The sequence below is a fragment of the Cardiocondyla obscurior genome, unplaced genomic scaffold, assembly GCF_019399895.1.
Source record: "Cardiocondyla obscurior isolate alpha-2009 unplaced genomic scaffold, Cobs3.1 scaffold54_0_224330, whole genome shotgun sequence".
Taxonomy (NCBI): Eukaryota; Metazoa; Arthropoda; class Insecta; order Hymenoptera; family Formicidae; genus Cardiocondyla; species Cardiocondyla obscurior.
The window spans coordinates 50,824-72,957 of NW_027228801.1; the positions used below are offsets into that span (position 1 = coordinate 50,824).

Sequence of the window (22,134 nt, forward strand, 5' to 3'; positions counted from 1 at the left end):
GTCAAGGAATAGAGCCAGAAATTCGGCCGGTCACCGTAAATTTAGATAGGCATAGCCATGTACCCACGATACAGGTGAAATTAAATAATCGGAATCAAAACGCGACTTTTATGTTAGATACAGGTTCAGGCCCGAATATAATTAAAGAAAATTTAATTTCAGATAAATTAAAAATCGATTACGGAAATATTTTGAGATTGAACGGAATAAATGATTATCCGGTGTATACTCTTGGAAGAGTAATAATGCCGTTATTCAAAAAACAAGTAATTTTTCACATTGTATCAAAAAATTTTCCAATTTCTCAAGCCGGAATATTCGGTAATGATTTTTTCAAACAAACAAATTCGCGAATTGACTATGCTGAAGGACATTTAGAAATATCGGGGGAAAAAATTTCATTCTCCACTCCCGAGACAATTACCGTTCCACCACAGGCCGAATCTCTATTCTTTGTACGAATTTCAAATCCAGAGATTGAAGTCGGATATGTACCGCGAATGAAAGTCGTTCACGGTATTTATCTGGGAGATACCGTCGCCACCAATGAAGACGGAAAGGCTTATCTAAACATAATCAGTACACTGAACGAACCTATCGAAGTTCAGGTACCTACAATACAACTGCTACCGTTAAGCGAGATGCAGGAAGAAAACATCGAGAAGAGTAATAAAGAATGGCAGACCGTTGAAAAGTCACGAGACTCCGAGACCAAGGAAATCTATGACGGAGGAAATCACGATAGCAACGATCTCTGTCATCAAGACTTCATCGATGGAAAATTTCTTGAAGACAAAATCCAGAAGAAGATTAAAAAGAGAGAGGAAAATAAAATAAAAATTACACAGGAGAAAGATGCGAAGACATCGCCTGGTAACAACCTTAATGAAATCAATAATGGGGGAAATTTCCAAACCCCGTCCCAAGAAGAAAAATATATAAATTTAATTGCCCAGGAGAAGGATGCCAGGACATCGCCGGGAAATATAATAAATAAAGAAGTAAATCTCCAAGCCTCACGAGTAGAATCTAAAATTTCCAAAGATTCAATTCCTGTCAGTCGCGAGGAGGGAAATTTCCAAACCTCACTACGTGATATGACCTCCTCCAGTAATTCCAGAATGGATCCATTGAAAACGATAAAAGAATTAAAATTTCCGCGAGTCAGAGAACCCGGAAATAAAGAAATTATTCCCTCTCACATTACCTTCGAAGAATTAACGGAGAAGTTACATTTATACGATAAATGTAAAATTAATAATAATAAAAATAAAATTATAATTAACAAACCGTCTTCAAGAATCTCAACCTCCATGGAAAAACAATCACGACAAATAATAGAAGAATCTACGACTTATCGTCCAGACCAAGGAAAAAGAAAAGATAGAATAAGCGCGCAATGCTTAGCAATAATCAATGAGAGGGAAAATAAGCGTCTCTCTGAAATAATAGAATTATTGCGTTTAGAGCATATAAGCGTTAACGAAAAGAAAAATGTAACAGATCTCATTAAAAAGAGCCAGGACAGATTTCACATACCCGGAGAAAAACTGACCTGCACTCAGGTACTGCAGCATCAGATACCCACAACGGATGACCAACCGATTAACACCCGGCAGTATCGGTTTCCACAAAAACATAAAGAGAAAATAAATAAACAAGTGGACGAACTGTTAAAAGGAGGGATAGTAAAACCTTCACAGTCGCCGTATAATACACCCATATGGATCGTGCCAAAGAAAGACGATTCACAAAAAAATAAACGATGGAGAATGGTGTTGGATTTCAGAAGCCTCAATGAAAAAACAATTGGAGACGCTTATCCATTACCTAACATCGTTGATATACTGGATCAGTTAGGCGGTGCTAAATATTTCTCCGTCTGTGATCTAGCTTCCGGATTTCATCAGATAAAAATGGATCCGAAGGATAGCCATAAAACGGCTTTCACAACTCCGTTCGAGCACTATGAATTCGAAAGAATGCCCTTCGGATTAAAAAACGCGCCTGCAACTTTCCAAAGGTTAATGGATCTCGTACTAACAGGATTGCAGGGGCGCGAATTATTTGTGTATATGGATGACATAGTCATATATGCAAAAACATTAGAAGAACATGAAAGGAAATTCAATTTATTAATACAGCGGTTACGAGAAGCGAACCTGAAATTACAGCCAGATGAGTGTGAATTTTTAAAATCAAAGGTAACCTATCTCGGCCATGTAATCAGCAAAGACGGCGTAACTCCGGACCCGAAAAAACTGGAGGCTGTCAAATTATTTCCACGACCAAAAACGCCTAAAAATATTAAACAATTTTTAGGCTTGGCTGGATACTACCGGAGGTTTATTCCAAGCTTCTCAAAATTAGCTAAACCATTAACCGCATTATTAAAAAATGACACAGCATTCGAATGGACTCCAAGTCAGGAAGAAGCATTCGAATCACTAAAACAAAAATTATGTGAAGAGCCTGTATTACAATATTCAGATTTCTCACAACCATTTATACTAACCACGGACGCCTCAGGAATAGCCGTAGGAGGAATTTTGTCACAGGGAATAGTAAACAAAGATCAACCTGTGGCATACGCATCACGAACATTGACAGAGAATGAAGTAAAATATGACACATACGAGAAAGAGGCATTAGCGATAGTTTATTGTGTGAAACATTTTCGACCATACCTATACGGTCGAAAGTTCACTTTAGTCACGGACCATAAACCATTGCTTTGGTTTAAAAATGCGCAAGATGCAAATATGCGCATATTACGATGGCGATTAAAATTAGCCGAGTATGACTACGATGTAGTATATAAAGCCGGAAAAACGAATGTAAACGCAGATGCATTATCAAGAAATCCGGTTGAAGAAAAGCAATGCAACATAATTAAGCCTATGAAAAAATTAAATCCGAATGATCCTAAGGATGCTGAATTAATCGCGCAAATGCTAGAAGAATCTAATAATGACAGTGAGGAAGACGACGATTATAAATTATATTTATCTGATGAGGAAGAAATAGAAAAGGAAATTAATAAAAATGGAATAAGCAAAAATGATTCAATACCATTTACAGAACAAGAATTAAACGAATCGTCACAGGAAATTGTGGAAAAAGCGTTAATTCATGATCCACCAGAAGAGCATCAAATACAAACACGAAGCCAAACAGCAAAGAAAGAAATAATGGAACAGTTAAAAGAAAGTACAATCAAAAAGGAAAACGAACAAATAGAAGAACTTGAAATTCAAAAAGAGGACCTCGACAAAGAAAAAGAGAGCGACGATAGAAGTGATAGCGAAAGTGAGACAGAGGAAAATAGAAATTTACCTGTTGTTACAGATATTCAAGACATACCTAACAACATAATTGAAACACGTGACTTACTCTTCTTACGAAAAGATAATATCACATACTTCACCGACACTGAAGGAAATCCTTTAGATTCCGGTTCACAAAAATTATTTGAGAGAAATGAACTTCCACAAATTAAAGCACTTACCTTAGGAGAAGCGCAACCGATAAAATACAAAAAACATTATCATGTAATTTTACCAATCAGCGAAGGAGTCCGAGAAGGACCAACTTTAACCTTACAACACATAACCACAGCAATAAAAAATTTACGAGCAATCACCGACGAACTAAATTTACAAACGATTAGTATTGCAAAAACCGACTTAGTAAATAATGTACCATGGCATGAAATTAAAAACCTACTACATATAATCTTTCTAAAATCACCGATAAAATTAATAATTTGTAATGGGTCAATAAAATATCCTCCCAGAGATCTCCGATCGTCAATAATCGGAGAAATGCATTGTTCGCCAACGGGAGGACATCGTGGTGTGAATAAAACATATAACAGGATTAAACATAAATATTATTGGGAAAATCTAAAACAGGAAGTACAATTATATATTCAACAATGCTTACAATGTCAGTTGAAAAAATTAGTAAGAGTAAAAACAAAGCAACCTATGTTAATAACAGACACACCGGGAACGTCCTTCGATAAAATTGCCATGGATATTGTGGGACCTCTGCCAAAAACTGACAGAGGACATGAATATATCTTGACCATGCAAGATCAGTTAACAAAATTCTGCATGGGTATACCGTTGCCAAACCAAACATCCGAAACAATAGCTGAAGCATTCGTACACAGATTCATCTGCGTATTAGGGGCTCCAAAAGCAATCTTAACCGATCAAGGAAGGAATTTTATAAGTGAACTAATCAAAAAAGTTGCAAAAATATTTAGGATTCGAAAATTCAGAACCACGGCATTCCACCCGCAATCAAACGGATCTTTAGAAAGGTCTCACCATGCTCTTGGCGAATATTTAAAACAATACGCCAACGAACAAAAAGAATGGGATAAATGGGTCGGACTTGCCATGTTTAATTACAATACATGCGTACACGAAGCGACAAAACATACGCCGTATGAGCTGGTATTCGGAAAAATAGCTAGGGTACCGACGGACGAACCTCTCGGTCCGGAAGAAAAGCTAGCAAGTTACGACGATTATTTAATAGGGCTCGCCACACAATTACATAGTCTGCAGACAAATGCTTTCAAAAACGTAACCGAAGCAAAAGAAAAATCTAAAAAACATTATGACAAAAAGATTAACCCGAAAATCTTTAAGCCTGGGGATTATGTATTCTTACTAAAGGGACCGAAACCAGGAAAATTTGGTAATCAATACACTGGACCACACAAAGTTTTAGAAATTTTAAATAGAAACAATGTGAGGATAAGAATTAAGAAAAACACAAAAGTAGTACACCCGAATAGGCTACGTGTATCATATATTAAAACGAACGAATGAAAATAAAATTATATTTTCAGATGGATTCAAGATTAAAATGAATTATGGGCATCCTCGTCCTGGCGAATATAACCACGGTGAACGGAATAATTGACTACGATTGCGGATCTGCTAATTTAAATGTCACAACCTTATCGTTATTAGATGTCGAAAATTGCAATATACCCTTAACACAACCCCAAATAGACCGAACCTATATACAATTGCTACAATTGTCTAAATTCGAAGCATTACAAGTAACGCAGTGTAAGATATCTATAAACCGACATGTATATCATTGCGGCATGCATTCACATATTTCAACCGTAGCTAACGGACAAGCAGAATATGTTTTTGAAACCACAGCAGACCAATGCAAAAAGATGCACGCGACCGGGTCATTTTCGTTCTCAACTTACAACCATATTTATGGACTGAAAGTAAATCAAACTATAATGCGACCAGTTACGCTCGCAGGATCTGCCAGTACTGACGGACATTGCACCGGCAGTTATTATTCGGATCCTTACGGCAGCTGGGATAATGTTGTTGTACAAGCCGTAATAACAATCACACTAATTACACATCAAGCCACCGTTAATTTAGAAGCTAATCAAATCCGTCTACGATCGGGAACTGTATGTACTTATACCGATAATACTTGTATCGATATCGACGGAGGATATACCTTTTGGCAAACACTACCGACCGATTATTGTAAATTTAACAATTATGACATCTTGTATGACGGATATGCGAACCGAATGCTTGACACGATGTACGAAAAGCCACAAATAGTATACTCCCTATCCACCAAAGATATAACGTTTGCATTAACAAAAACAGGGGAGGAGCCGTTATGCGGAATATACTCTAACGAAAACCGAACATCCAAAATTACTTATTCTGGAAACAACAAAGGGCGATTCATTTGCACAGAAAAGACCATTATCGGTCGAAAATTTAGATATATTCACCTATGTAAATTCGAAATTTGTATATGTTGAAAAACATATTCGGTCACAGATGAACTCACTATATCGAGACGTATTAAAGCAACGCTGTAATTTAGAACAACAAGTACTAAAAAACGCCTTAAGTATCGCAGTTAACTCACCTGACGAATTCGCATACCAAATTATGAAGGGGCCCGGTTATATGGCTGTAATCTCTGGAGAGGTTGTACATATAATAAAATGTACACCGGTTGATGTAAAAATTCAGCACATTAAAGAATGCTATTCTAAATTACCGGTACTGAAAAATAATGAAACATATTTCTTATCTCCACGAACACACATATTAACAAAAACCGGAACACAAATCTCATGCAATCGAGTAATTCCACCTATGTATTATTTAAACGATGAATGGTATCGAATGATACCTACACCTGAACGAACTTTGCCTCCCACCACCATCAAACCAATGACTAAACCAACGTGGCATTATACGAATCCAGGATCGCTTGCAGCAAGCGGAATTTACAGCGAAAAGGATCTCGAACATCTAAGAGATCACATAATGTTCCCCGCGGAACGACCTGCGTTACTAAATACGGTAGCGAGGGGAGTAATGGGGGAGCCTACAACTGTCCACGGGGGCCTGATTTCGAATCTAATGGACGAAGCATCGATAGAAAAGGTAGCAACCTCTGCATGGAATAGAATGTGGAGTAAATTTTTGATTTTTGGAAATATTAGCGCCGGAATGTTAGGAATATTCTTATGCATTCGCGGAGTCAAATTAATTCTCGACACTTTAGTTCATGGATACGCTTTACATACTGTATATGAATGGTCATTGTACCTAATCGGAGCCATCTGGGATTCTTTAACGCAACTCTTATTACATTTGGGAGAAAAGAGGCGCAGGTACGAAAAACCCAGCGCACCCAAAATGCCCGAACAAGAAAACGAAAAACAGATGCGAAATGAACCACCTACCGACGAGGAATCCGAAGCGAAACTCAATGCAGAACCAGAGCGACACTATCCACTTTTACCCGACCGGGAGAATGCATCCTACTCTCTTCAATTGCGACATTAGGAAAAAGAAATAATAAATAATTAAATTTTTCCTTTAAAAATCAATCACAAATCCAGCTATATCACCACGTGTATTTCCATACACGCAACAGTTTCCCTTCATTATAACTACATTTACCTCGTGTATTTCCGTACACGCAACATTAATTTTTATTTATATATAAGTATATATAGGCATATATGTACATATATATATATAAGTCTTAAACAGTTTATTAACCATAATTAAAATCCCTTTTTACTCTTATAAGAAAAATCATTTGATTTTAGAATAGAAGAAAGAAGTTAAGAAGAGAAAAGTTTTGTTTTTTTTTTTTTTAAAAAAGAGAAGAAAAAGAAGAAGATGGCCACCATCGAAAGTATCGACACACACCAGCTGACCCGGTCACCGCTGGAGGTCCAAGTTTTGGAGGTGGAGTCGCCGACCCTCTTCTGGGTCAAGCTTAAAAACGGAGAGAAAGAAATAAATGAACTACTCCAATTCCTGACGATCCGGATAAACAGGATCGGGAAAAACCTGACCCTGGCGCCGGACCAAGTAGAGGTCGGGACATTGGTGGCGGTCAAGGAGAAAAGGCGGTGGCAAAGGGGGATCGTGGAAGAGGTGGCGTCGCACACTGACGTCACGATCCACCTACGCGACTGGGGGCGAAAAATTCACCGTCGGAAATTCGATTGCTGCCGCCTGGAAGAACGGTTTATGGAACAACGATGGCAGGCGATCCCGTGTGGGACATACAACATCAAGCCCATCGAGCCATCAGGATGGCAAGAAAGAGATATCGCCCTCGCGAAAGCCTTCATTGAAAAACAATGGAAGCAAATATCTATTCGCCGGCCCTCCTGGGGGGAATTCGCTGAGGTGGATTTTTCCATCCAAAGGAAAGGCGACCACCAGGAGCGGAGCTTGGCGAACGCCCTGGAATCAACGGGAGCAGCCCTTAAGAGCACCGGGGTGGTGCTGAACTATAAAGCAGGGCCCAACAACGTGGAGCAGTGGGTCAGCCTAAACCAGCTGCGCCAACCAGGGCGAAAATAATTATAATCCCTAAAGCATAACCTATAGAAAAATAAGCTTTTATTCATATAAATGTATACGTACACATGTTATTGCATGCCATATAATCACCTAATTTTTTTTCTTTATATATATATATATATATATATATACTATATATATATATATATATATATATATATATATATATATATATATATATACAGGGTGTCTCAGCCCATGTGTAAAATCCTATACAGATAGGTAGGTCTTGGGGAGATAAGTAAAAAAGTATTTTAACGTTTTGAAAAATTCTCAATACTTATTGAGAAAAAAATTAATTTGTCTAGCGCAAGAGCGACAAGGAAGCTACACGTGAGTGAGCGCGATAGGCGACGGCGCCATTCCTAGCCATTCGCCTGTCGCGCTCACTCGCCCGCAGCTTCCTTGTCGCTCTTGCGCTAGACAAATCAATTTTTTTCTCAATAACGGTTAAAAATTTTTCAAAATGTTAAAAAACTTTTTTATTTATCTCCCCAAGACCTACCTATCTGTATAGGATTTTACATATGGGCTGAGACACCCTGTATATATATTTATATATATATATATATTTATTATGATAATGCTTTCTTTATAGGATCTTGAATCAATTCTTAAAAAATATGATAAAGGCATAATTGTGCTTCCTGAATTTAAAAATAACAACAAACTAAATTTTCGAACTAGAAATTATTTATCAGAAATAATAATAAATTATGAATTAAAAGACGATTTAGATAAACGGTATTTATATATTTTTTAAAGTTTATTAGTGTACAATTTATTAAGGTTTTTTCTATCATTATTATTAAAATAATTGTTAAAAATCTTTAAAATTTGTTTAATTTTACAACGCAGCCTCTCACCTGAAAGACTAAATTTAATTGCAAATAAAATAATTGAATTGTTTCCAACTGAAGCAAAGGTGAATTATATTCATATTATTCTAAGTTTTTACATTTAATGTCGACAAAAAAACAATTTTTTTAGCTTTCTTTTATATTAATTATAAAAAAATATGTTAAATAGGAAACATACATTGATATTGATAACACAAATAAAATTTGCATTACCGGAAAGGGAAAATTATATAATAAATGGTACAATAAGAGAAGAGAACTCGCAAAATTAAGTTTTATTTCTTCAGGAAGAAAAGGTAAACAAAAAGGAGTAAAAAGAGCAAGGGAAAGTGACGAATGTATGTATAATATACATTAATATATATATTTAATTTACGCGTGATAATTACTTAATATTTTTGAAAAAAACGTTGCTTTTTATTTTAATAAATTATTTTGATTTTAGTAATAACTGAAAATGAAGAAATAGAAAATAATGACGCCATACTGTGGTTAAAAAATAGTTCCCAACCGTGGTTTAAAGTGTTACAGAATTGGCAAGAAACTTCGGGACAGCGCCGAAACGAGTTACTAATTAATAATATCTCTGTAGGTCAGTATATGGCACAGTATCCCGCTTTACTTAATGAAAAGGGCTATACTCTAGTAAATATAAAAATTACTTTATAAAATACCGTTTTACAATTTGATAATTTTTATAACTTTTATACTTTCTTACAGTTAGAAATTGATTTTGAAAATAAAAATCCGGATAACACTTTAAAATTATTCGTCAACTGGCCCAAACTGTCCAAATTTCTTTTTGGGAAGTTAAAAAATAAAATAAAAGATTTTGCAGATACTAATATATTACCTGAAGGTATATAAAATAAAAAAAAAATTAATTAAATGAATAAAATTAATAAATAAAATAAATTAAAAAAATAAATAAATAAATATATAAATAAATAAAATAAATAAGTTAAATAAATAAAGTAGATAAATAAAATTAAATTAATAAATAAATTTTTATTTTAGATCAAATAACTATAAAAGTTTTATTTTCTATTGCACAATTATTTCCTTCAGTGAATGCGCGGAAGCAAACAAAAGCAATTAAAGAATGGCGCCCTTCTAAAGTAAAAATGCAGGAAGGTTTTATTCTTCATGTAAAGGTAAAAGTAAAAATAAATTTGTATTTTGATGATATTTTTTTTAATAAATAATTATTTTTGCTTTAATTACTTCTTTAAATTTTCAGATTATAGGAGACTTAGAAAATCAGCTTTTGTTACGCCAAGAAAAACTTGCTCAATACGGTTGCAATCTTCAACCTTTAGTGGTCCTCGTCGGTCCGGATTTACAAAACATTAGCCAAAATTTTGTCGTTTTGGGGCTTAAAAACTATTATGAGGTAGAGACTCCGCTAAAAGCCATAGACGTATGCTTTAAAGTTTTTCATGCACTTCATCTCCTATACCCGCCCGAATCAGCTCAAATATGGCAATTTATTCAACGCGCTGCGTACGAAATGCCACGTAATCGACAGTACGATCCCCACTACAATACGGTTGAAGTTTTGTTAAAAGAATTTTTATCAGAAAACAGTATTTTATTGTAATAATTTTTTTATTTAATTTGTTGTGTTCACGCGTTGTAAATTTTATTTTGGTTTATATTTTAAAGAAATAGTGTTAATAAAAATGCCAACGTGCTATTTATGTAAAAAAAATGTTCTTTTTATTCGCAGTTTATTTGTTCATTTAACTATTTCACATCCTAATTCTCTTATTTATAAATGTGGAGAAAATCAATGTTTCCGTAATTCCTCATCAAAAAATTCTTATAGAAAACATTAAAAAAATTTTCATAATTTTGTTTTAACACAAACAGAGAAAAAAGAAAAAGAAATAGAACAAAACAAAAAGAAAAAAACAATCAGAGAATTTACAGAGCAATCAGAGGAACAAGTTTTTTTTGATGAAAATTTTAACGACGGAGCAACAATCGAAGAGTTGCAATCTATATCTTCTCAAGAATTTGAGTTTTCTATTCAACAATCAGCTGAAATGTTCATTTCAAAATTATTTAGTAATCCTCGTTTTCCACGAAACTTGATCCAAACAATGATAGCTGATGTAAATTCTTTGATTGGCAGTGAATATCTAGCACTTCTTAAACAAAAAATAATGAATATTCTTCAAAATTACGACTGTGCTCAGAACGACATCCAAGAAGTACAAAATATGTTTAATGCTTTAGAAAATCCTTTTAAAAATTTTACGTCGAAATATACAGTGGCTCACGAAAGTCTACATACACCATGAAATATCGGCGGTTCACCATTAAAACAATTACTTTGGGAAACATAAATGGTAGTAATAAAGTTATTATATTATAAAACTAGTACTGTAAATATATGAAAAATTTTAATGAAACCAATAATACAGAAGAACAAAAAACTTAAATAATGTTTATCGCAAATTTCACAAAAGTCTACATACAGTAACAAAAAAATGCTATTTTAAATTAACAAACAATAAATTAATATTTTGTAACACCTCCTTTGGCTTTCAGAACGGCTTCCATCCTCCGAGGCATGGAATCTACTAAATTTTTAGTGACCTTTTCCGGTATTTGATTCCATTCTTCAATTATTGTCTCTTTAAGGCTATCGCGTCCAGTAATTCGTCTTTTTCTAAGGCGCCGCTTTAATTCTTCCCATAAATGCTCTATAGGGTTTAAGTCTGGCGATTGAGGTGGAGAATACAATTGTTGCGGTATATTATATAACAGATATTCTTTTGCCACCTTGGATGTGTGCTTAGGATCGTTGTCTTGTTGGAAAATCCAACAATCGCCAAGCTGTAATTTTTCCACGCTTCTCTTTAAATTTGCTTTCAAAATATTAATATATTTATATTTATCCATGGTACCATCGATAAACTCGATAGTACCCACTCCAGTTGCCGACATACAGCCCCAAAGCATTACTGACTGTCCTCCGTGTTTAACAGTCGGTTTAACATTTTTTTTTTTTTAATTCAGCATTTGGCTGTCGCCAAACATAAGACCGTCCATCAGATTGGAAACAATTGATTTTTGTTTCATCGGTAAATAATACTGTAGCCCAAAAATTTGTATCTTTATTTTGATATTCACGAGCAAACTCTAGCCGTTTAATTCGATTCACGTCACTAATATATGGTTTACGTCTGGCGGTACGACCATTATATCCTCCATTTCGCAGTACTCTCCGGATACTTTCTGGATGTACTGATTTTCTTAATTCTAAATTGATATTTTCCGCTATTTTTACCGCACTGATCGTTGGTTCTTTCTTAATTTCTTTGAAAATCTGTCGTTTGTCTCTTGTTGAGAGCACCTGTGGACGTCCAGAACGCGGTTTATTTTCTATTGTTCCACGATTTTTAAAATTCCGCAATACAGTTTGTACCGATGATCGAGGTCTATCTACAGTTTTTGCTATTTCACTTAGTGATTTGCCCTTTTTTTTAAAGAAACTATTAGTTTTCTTATATCGTTTGAAATTTCGCTTCGACGCATGGTGATAGTTATAAAGCTTACAAGCGACTGAACCAATGCGCACTATATTGCCGCTTACAATATTTGTAAATAAATCGCGACATCCTCTACTTTGTATCAAATAAACACGGAAATTATAAGGTGTATGTACACTTTTGTGAAATTATTTTTGTCAATTATTTCAATTTTTGTTTCTTTTACGTTTATTTCTTTTTTAATATGCATGATATTTTAAGATTACTAGTTTTATATTATAATAACTTTATTACTACCATTTATATTTCTTAAAGTAATTGTTTTAATGGTGAACTACCGATATTTCATGGTGTATGTAGACTTTCGTGAGCCACTGTATGTCTTTTAAACATTTTTCAAAATCGACAAATTATATTGCTCCTGTTCCTTATGAAATTGGCAAAATTTTTTGTAATAAAAGAAAGAACAATATCATGAAAGGAAAATATGATGCTGTATACGGTCAATACGTTTCTTTAGATTCTGTGTTAAAAAAATTTTTTGAGTTGCCTAATATTTTGAAAGACACTTTAGCTTACATGAGTTATTTAAGTAAAGAAAATTCGGGACTTCAAAATTTTATTCAAGGTCGTTTATGATTTATAAAGAGAAAACAATATTCAAAGGAAGATGTTGTTTTACCTCTTTTTATATATTTTGATGATTTTGAGGTAAATAATCCACTTGGATCTCATTCTGGCAAACTTGGAGCAGTATATGTTTCACTGCCGTGTTTACCTCCAGAATGTCGTTCTCTATTGAAGAATATTTTTTTAGTATTATTATTCAAAAGTTGGGCTAGATCTCATTTTAAAAACAAAAAAACGTTTTTTCCTTTAATTAAAGTTTTGAAATTCTTAGAAAACGAAGGTATTTTGGTTCAAAGTAATCTTGAAGTAAAACGAGTTTATTTCGTTCTTGGTTTATTAACAGGTGATAATTTAGGATTACATCAATTATTTGGTTTAGTTGAATCTTTTTCTGCTTCTTATTTCTGCAGACTCTGTAAAATGCACAAAAAAGACACGCAGAAAGCAGTAAAAGAAGATCCTAGTCTTTTAAGGAATTTAATAAATTATAATAATGACATTCAGTTAGACAACACTTCTGAGACTGGTATAAAAGAAGAATGTGTATTTCACGATATTTCCTCTTATCACTTTACAGAAAATTATACTGTAGACGAGTTGCATGATGGTCGGGAAGGTCTATGCAATGTTGACATGCTGATCATTTTAAGAAATCTCACTCACGGCAAATATAAATGTTTTAACCTTGAAATTTTAAATAATAGAATGCTTATGTTTGGTTATGGACCAAAAGATTCATTAAATAAACCACCACGTATATATATCGATCATTAAAAAAAAAATAAATTAAAATTTACCGGTTTAGAAATGCTGTGTTTTGTTAGACTTTTTGGAATCTTTGTGGGTGATTTAGTCTACGAAGATAACCCATACTGGCAACTATACTTATTAATGCGTCAAATTCTTGATGTAATCCTTGCAAAAAAATTATCAAAAGGTTCTATTTCTTATTTGAAAGTATTAATCCAAGAACACCATGAACTTTTTATTTCATTAGCAGGCGAATCTCTAACTCCAAAATTGCATTTCTTAATACATTATCCCACAATAATTGAACAAAGTGGCCCAATTTCCCATTTATCAACTATTAGATGTGAAGCCAAACAACGAAATTTAACTCAAGCTGCTGCATCTAATATGTCTCGTGTTAATATATCGTATTCAATTTCTGTTAAGCACCAAATGTCCTTGTGCCACCGATTTTTAACTAAGGAAGGTTTAATACCCGATTTAGAAACCAGTCCAGGGCAGACGATATCATTTAATGAAACTCTACCATTTATTCAAGTTCTTCCGCCTGAACTTAAAGGTAGTGAGTGCACGAGTTATAAATGGATAAAATATAAAGGAACTACATATAAATTAAACATGGTGGTAATCGTAGGCGCTGAGAATTTATGTCCATTGTTTGGAGAAGTGAATCAAATTATTATAAGTGATAGCAATTGCCCACTTCTCCTTTGTAAAAAACTTGTAAATATCGGGCTGTATGAACATGTTTTAGGGTATGAAGTAGCAACAACAAAAGATTGGATATGTATCAATATAAACGATTTACTTGATCCATATCCAACGTACGCATATGCAATGGCAATGGCAAATGGGGAAAAATATGTTATATTACATTCCAATTTGTAAAATTTAAATATGTAATTAAATGTAAGAAATATTATGTTAATGAAACAAATAATTTGTTAAAAAAGTATTTGCAATTTTTACTAATTTAGTTTGCTATTAAAACTAATTATAAAATTTAAAACGACAAATGATTTGTGAAATTGACGGATGAGCAAATGTTATTACGTGTGGCTATATTAACAAATTAAAAGTTTTAATGACAAAAAATTTGTAAACACAACAAATAACCAAATGTTGTTAAGTGTTGCTACAGTAGCAAATAAAAAGTTAGACGAACAAATGATTTGTAAAATCAACATATCAGTAAATGTTATTATGTATTGCTACTGTAGCAAATCAAAAGTTACAAATCATATTTGTTGTCAGAACAATGTTATTTGCTGTCACTATAGCTACAAAAAAAATTTGTTGTGGATACTTGTGTTTTGTTATAATAACATAACAGCAGTAAAATATTTTTCTCAGTGCTCTCTTTTCCACAAAGACTCGTTCTCGGTCTCGCTCGCTCACAATCTTTCGCTCGCTGGTGATGTCCGCTTGGTTCGCACACTAACACGGAAGAGAGCGAGGACGGTACGAAATTTTGGCACGAGACTCGGCGTATTCCCCTCCCTGGGGTCTCGCGGATTTTTCCTCGCGCGAAATCGCCTATTTCCCCGTGAACGCGGCTGCCCTCGCGAGGTCCCTTTCAGAGTTACGTTATCCGCGCGCGTTTTGAAAAGTCTTTTGCCCATTTTTCCGCCGCGCCGATTCTCCCTTTGATGACTTTTGGTGATGAAGTAGGTCTGGGTGCTTTTTTCTGATCTTGGATTTTCCTTGGCGCTCTCGGAACGGATGGTCTTTTTTCCCGGGCGCTTATTCCTTTTCTTCGTCTTGCGAGAGTTTCTCCTCGTACGCGGTCTATGCCAGTCTCGTTGCCCGCACGGGGCCGATGGCCCGTAGCCTCAGAAACATACAGTAACGACAGAAAGTATCGCGGCAATTAGATTACGCATTTTCCACTCGCTAAAACAGTTCCCCGAAAACGCCTGCGACCCCTCTCTCCTTTCTCGCTACGGTAATCCGCCCGGCGCCGCCGCGCCCTGTGACGGCTGCGGGGAGCTGCGACGAGACAGCGAAAACCGTCACGTTACAATACTTAATAATCTACAAAGAACTCACGGCCCGTTTTTCGCCTAATAGATCACACGGATCCCTTGTTCTTATCTTTCGCGTCGGTTATCTTTATTCTTTTATTATATCGCGCGTCGGCTTTCTTTATTCGGTTTCCAAGTAACACTTACTTCCGAATAATACTGACTGCTTTCGCGGAATTCGCTTGTGCTCCGACCCGTTTTTGCCCCCATTCCTTCGATCGGCGCGTTATTTTTTACGGGCCGACCTCGTGTCGGTGCGTTGTTTACGCGGATCGACCGCGTGTCGATCCTAACGGCCTTACAATTGTTAAAAATGTTTTTACTTTTCAATTGAGTTTCTATAGTTGTTTTACATATTTCGTTAACTTTATGCATATTATTCATTAGGTCTTTTTTTAATTTTTTAGCTATATATTTGTTTCTTTTTTTTCGCTTTTTCTGATGTATAATATGCTTTTCGCAACTGCAATAATTTTTTTTTTTTTGAGTAGTTATTGAGTAGTTATTAATAGTCATCACTGACAATCTAATTCTTTTAATTGTATTAGTTTTTTCTTTCCGGCAATACTTTTGTTGTAATAATGTTTTTTTATTTACACAAAATTTACACATTTTTATAAAACCTGAAATCTCTGAAATTATTATGGTACATTTTTTATGTTTCCATACTCCAGAGATATCTTTATAAGCCATATTATGATATGGCTTATTTTGATTGAATTTGATTGAAGATGAAGAATATGTTCTTCATCTTCAATTTTATTTGTAATATTAACAGCACCCAAACATATATTAAGTTTATCCATAAAAAATAATGTTTGTTCCAATTGTAAAACATTTCTGATAAAACTATATATTTGTACATTAGATGAGATATTTATAATAGCTTGGTTTAAGATATTAATTTCTAATGCCATATTTTCTTTTAATATTACCTTTTTTTGAATATAACTCATATAGTTATTTTCAAAAATTTTAAATGTATTAAACATTGGTAAATAAAATACTAATAATTTTACATTGTTAGTGAACACTTTTCTATTTATCCACTAAGATGATATATTTAAATAATCAGTATTAACAATATTGATTATACCATTGTGTTACGTCTCTGACTCCGCGTTTTTTTTTCGACACGTATTAAAAAATTTAGTTAAGGGGAAGGTAGACCATAGTCAATTGCAATACAAAAGAAAAACTTCAGAACCTTCCAAAAAGACAATTCATAACACTAACATATTCCGGTACAAGTTGTTGCGTGAAAGCATAAAAAACATGCAACAAATTGTAAACGGGCGCCAACGAAAACCAGACAAAAGGAATTTGTCTGAACATGACAAAAAAATCAAAACCTAAAGGCTCATAAATATCTCAACTCTGATAGCCTGTCCATCATAGAAAAAGGAAAAAATAACTTTTCCTTAAAATGTGATTGCACATAGATCCTGAGCCTTAGAAAAACCAAGGGCGCGAGAAGCCCGTGATTACCGGAATATGTGGTGCAGACAAAAGCAATAAAATCAGGTAACACAATGCGTCATACAGATGGTAAAAGCTTTCCCACCATCTCTCTAAAAATGTTAATAAAATTCTGGAAGGCTCGGAAAAAATAACTCTTTGAGACGGAGTATCTTGTAGACATTTTATTTCTAAAAGCCAATAGATCTCGGGAACTCCTCACCAAAATCTAGAAACTAAGGGCGAAAACTTAGAAGTTTAAGAAAATAGAGAAGGGATGGGGTGCGAATGCCCAATAATTGTAAAATAGGAAAAGTGGAGGAACAAGCTCAGCAAATAAAAGATTTAAATTTCAGAAAAGTGAAAATTCGGCAATAGTCCTCTCCTTTTCCGAGCTTATAAAATTGTTGCACCGCAAGGGTGCTGTGGGGTTCGTTCTCCGGAGAGAATTATGTTTTTTGAGAGAAATAAAGTCGCCTCTTGATATTTCTTGTTCACTTTTTTATTTCCTTCCTTTCTTTATTACACTTGTTGATTAATTAAAGACTTCACGCGAGATTCTGGTTAACGACTGACTGTCCGGGCCGCGGCTGCCCCTATATATCTCCTACTGTTGCTATGCCAAAAACCATAGCAATCAGCGGAATCGCGGGTGGCAACCGCGACTGGCCTCGGACTTCGCGTCCCGGCCGGAAATGCCGGGTTACCTTGATCGGCGGTATTCTGCCGATCAAGCTAAACGGTCGCGCGCGTGCGACATTCCGACGTTATTCCCGAGCCTCTGTTGCTAAGGGCTCGGGATATAACATCCCTCCCCCCTAGGGAGAAGAAAAAGGGTTGAATGTTTCGTTTTCTGTTCAAGCCTTTTTCTTTTACAAATTCCCTTTCCCTCGGGGAGAAGACGTTGAGCTTGTGATACGTCTCTTTTTTTTTTTTTTGATTAATTACAGTTTATTTTTGTTACAATATTTTTTCTTTATTATAGTAATGATTATAATAATGGCCGTGAATAGGGTTAATGTTGTACTTAATCCTACGGAATATATTATTATTGTTTTTGTTCTTGCCGCGACATTATTATTATCTAGTTCGGAACGCATTTTGTTTAAATCTAAGCTTAGTTGTAGTAGTTCGTTTTTGTTTCGTACAATTGGTTCTCTTTGTATGTTTTTTAATTGTGACGTAATTTTAGCGATGTTGGTTCTATCTTTGATTGGTAACATAGTGATATTATATGTTGGTATACAAATATTAATGTCGCTTTCTCCTAGAAGAGTTTTCGAATGTATTGTGAGGTCGTTTGTATTTAGTTGGCACGCGTCTCTTAGTATTATTTTACCTGATCTGATTATATTTATCTTTTTACTCGGCTTGTGTTTACATCTTAGTTCAATGGTCTGTGACGCGGTCGAGTATAGCCATGCTTGGGGCTCGTTTAGCGCTGTCCATATGCTAACATTAGATATGATATGGCGGGTCTCGCATTTCTCGGGTTGACGTCCCGGCTCGGTGAGTGCTAAGACTTCGCAAGGTGCGTTATCTGATATGTGGTACGTCGCGAAATTGTTTTCGCATATGAGTTTTTTACTTCCGCGGATACAATTATTAATTTCGTCGCGGGTTAAGGTTATGTATTTGTTATTTTCTTTATCTAACGCGATATATTCGTGCGCGGTTTTAATTGTTTTGAAAATGTTAGCGTGGTCATAAACGGGAAACGGTATGACCGCTTTTAATTCGTATGTCGTATCGGTGACGACTGGAAATTTAATAATTATCATCAGAGCGTTGTGATCGCGGTAATGTGCTGTAATCGATATATATTTTTCGATTTGATTCCAGTTCTTAGGGTTGGTATCGAACGGGAATTGTGATCCTTCGGGTAATTGAATCGTTGCGTGTAGTTCTGTTATAATTTTGTCGATCGGTAATAACCGTGTGTTAATGATGCCTTTTTTTGTCCAGGAGATAAAGTCGATGGTGTCTTGTATGTCAGTCAGTAGGTCAGTCACGAGTATTCTTAGTGTGTTAAGGTGTTCCGTCATCTCCATTTGCCGCGTTACTCTATCTATCTGCTGACTTAGGAGGATGGTCGCGTTCGTTAAGACGCGGTCGTGTTGCTTGAGTTTAATCTCTAATTCTTGTATATGGCTTAGTGTACCGTTTAATATTTTAAGTTGATTTTTCGCTACATGTTGAGTCGTTTGCTGGCTCGCAATTAACAGTTGTAACTGTTCCTGGATAATTTTTTCGTCGTTGGCGTCCATTATGCCGAATAAAGTTTTTCCTACTGTGCCTACTAAATCTATGAGACCTCTTTTAACATGTTGGACTTCATAGGTCGCGGTTAATCTATCTAATGCAGTTATTAGTTTATTATTTTGCATTGTAACCAACATCGCTAAATTATAACATTTTTCTTTTAATAATTCGCCGTTATATGCTTCGTGTAGTTTATTACAAGCATTTTCCGCGTCGTCGACTTGGTTTTGTATTTTTTTAAATCTAATTTCAAAGTCGGCGATGTTTATTATTAATACTAATTTCCATGTCGTGTCGGATAGATGGAGAAGTCCGTGGTCCTCGTAATATAATCCGGGTTCGTGGGTGAATTGTGTAATTGTATAAGGTGCGGCTTCGATTGCGCCCTTCGCGGTGGTGAATGTTAATCTGAAATGTTCACTGGTTAAGTATGTGTGTGTGAAGGTGTTAGCGTATCATGCTGGATAGGTGTGTGAGTTCGCGGGTCGTCTTCATCGTGGGAATGAAGATGCAGCGTCGGCTAAAGGTACGTACTTTTTATCTTTGGTATAGGGTTCTATGCACGGATAACAATTACTTTCTTAGAGCTTTGGTTTATCAAAATTCGCTCTCGGCTTTAGCGTCAAAGTTTTTTCGCTCGTCTCATTAGTAAGCCTTTGACACTTGTCTGAGTTACATCGTGGTTGTAATTTTGAGAAAGAAAAGAAAGAGAAAGCAAAAAAGTAATTGTTAATTTGTACGCGAAGTATGAATTTGTTATGTGTGTGTTCGTGTGATTTACTTATTTTCTGTGTTTTTCAGTGGAGTCCCAGTCATTCTATTATGTGTGTGAGGAATGTTACCTGGCCTTTCGGCCGAGAGTCTGTTCAGAGTGTGTGGGGTTGCGGGCCCGTCACAGGGTCCGTTATCTTTGGCATAAATTGGAGCCGCGTCTGGCTATAAGGACGACGCGGGATTTGGAACAACGGCAGGTGGCTGTCGTCCCTGGGGATTATATTGGTAAGTAGAAGTATTTTTATTGTGTTGTGTGTGATGGGGCGGAGGGCGAAAAAAAAAAATTTTTTTTTTGCTTATTATCTAATTTTGTGTTTTTTTTTTTTTTTGCTTATGCTTAGTGTTCTATGAACGCTTTTAGTCTGTTCGCATGCACTTTTATTATTTTTCTGCCTTTTCTTATGCTAAAGTTAACATCGCTATGCTTTTGTACTACTATGTACGGCCCTATCCACAGCGCGTCTAATTTCTTGGACCGGCCGCGTCGAACCGTCTCGTCGTAAAGAAGAACGGAATCTCCGACTCTGAATTCGCGTTTTCGGGAATCTTTGTCATAATTTTCTTTCGCCTTTTCTTTCTCGGTTTTCGCGTGATCGTGTGCGAGGGAGTTGGAGGCCCGTAATCGTTCGCGTAATTCATTCGCATAGTCGTCATACGAATACGTTTCTTTCGGCGCGGTCTTCAGTGCTGTCGGTAATGTAGCACGATGTCCGTAGATAAGTTCGAAGGGGGTTAATCCGGTTGCCGTATGCGGGGTTGTGTTATAAGTAAACATTGCATATGGCAACCATTCATCCCAATCGGATTGATCTTCGTCGATGAAATGTCGTAGGTACTCGGCCAGTGTTCGATGCGATCGTTCGAGTGCGCCGTTAGTTTGCGGATGATATGCAGTCGTTTGTATTTTTTCCATCCGTAGTAGTTTACAAATGTTTTTAAAGATGTTGCTCGTAAAATTCGTTCCTTGATCGGAAAGAACGTATTCCGGTATCCCGTGTTCGAAAATTATTTGAGTCACGAACGCTTTTGCTACGGTCGCGGCTTCTTGGTTCGGGATAGGGATCGCTTTACTAAATTTCGTGAGATTGTCTTGAAACGTTAGAATGTATTTATTATTATTGTTCGTTGTCGGTAGCGGTCCTACTATGTCTAGGGCGCATTTTTCGAACGGTTTAGTCGGCGTGTCTGTGATTATTAGCGGCATTTTCGTCTTCTTTGATAACTTATTTTTCTGGCACTGTTCGCATTTCTTTATGTATTCCTCTATGTCTCTTCGCATGCCTGGCCACTCATGCTGTAATCTGATGCGGTGCAGTGTACGTGTGATGCCTTGGTGTCCGCCTATTGGTGTGTCGTGGTATTCGTGTAAGAGCTTCGCTTTTTCTTCTGTTGAATATGTGTTCTTTTCTTTTAGCACATATATTGGGAGCTTTTCTTCTTGCTGCGGGGGGTTTCTGCTAAGCGCGTCCGCGTTCGTGTTCTTCTTCCCGTCTTTATGGACTATTTTGTAATTATATTCTTCGAGTTTCAATCTCCACCTTATCAGGCGGGACCCAGGATCATTTACGTTGAACAGCCAGATCAATGGTTTGTGGTCTGTTACAATCGTAAATGTTGTTCCATAGACATAGGGTCGGAAATGTTTCACCGCCCATACTATCGCGAGTAGCTCCTTCTCTGTCGTGCTGTAATTTCTTTCAGCCTTGTTTAATATACGGCTTGCATATGCAATCGGATGATCCTTTCCTATCTCCCCTTGTGAGAGGATGGCTCCGATTGCTTGATCCGAGGCGTCCGTTGTGACGATAAACGGGCGCGTGAAATCGGGGTATTTAAGTATCGGTGCTGTGGTTAAATTTTCCTTTAATATTTCGAACGCATTCTGTTGGTCTATTTCCCACCGAAATTTTTCGTCCTTTTTCGTGAGCGTTGTCAATGGTTTCGCGATTTTCGAGAAGTCTTT

The 22,134-nt window shown here is 35.8% G+C and overlaps 1 protein-coding gene across 1 annotated transcript; it reads left to right on the forward strand.

Annotated features, from left to right (window-relative positions):
• Positions 1–12,747: 12,747 nt before the first annotated feature.
• On the forward strand, positions 12,748–14,541 carry LOC139112827 (uncharacterized). Its single transcript, XM_070673854.1, has 3 exons — positions 12,748–12,901; positions 13,160–13,666; positions 13,709–14,541. Exons 1-3 carry the CDS (start codon positions 12,748–12,750, stop codon positions 14,539–14,541), a joined length of 1,494 nt encoding a protein of 497 aa, XP_070529955.1.
• The last annotated feature ends 7,593 nt before the right edge of the window (positions 14,542–22,134 follow it).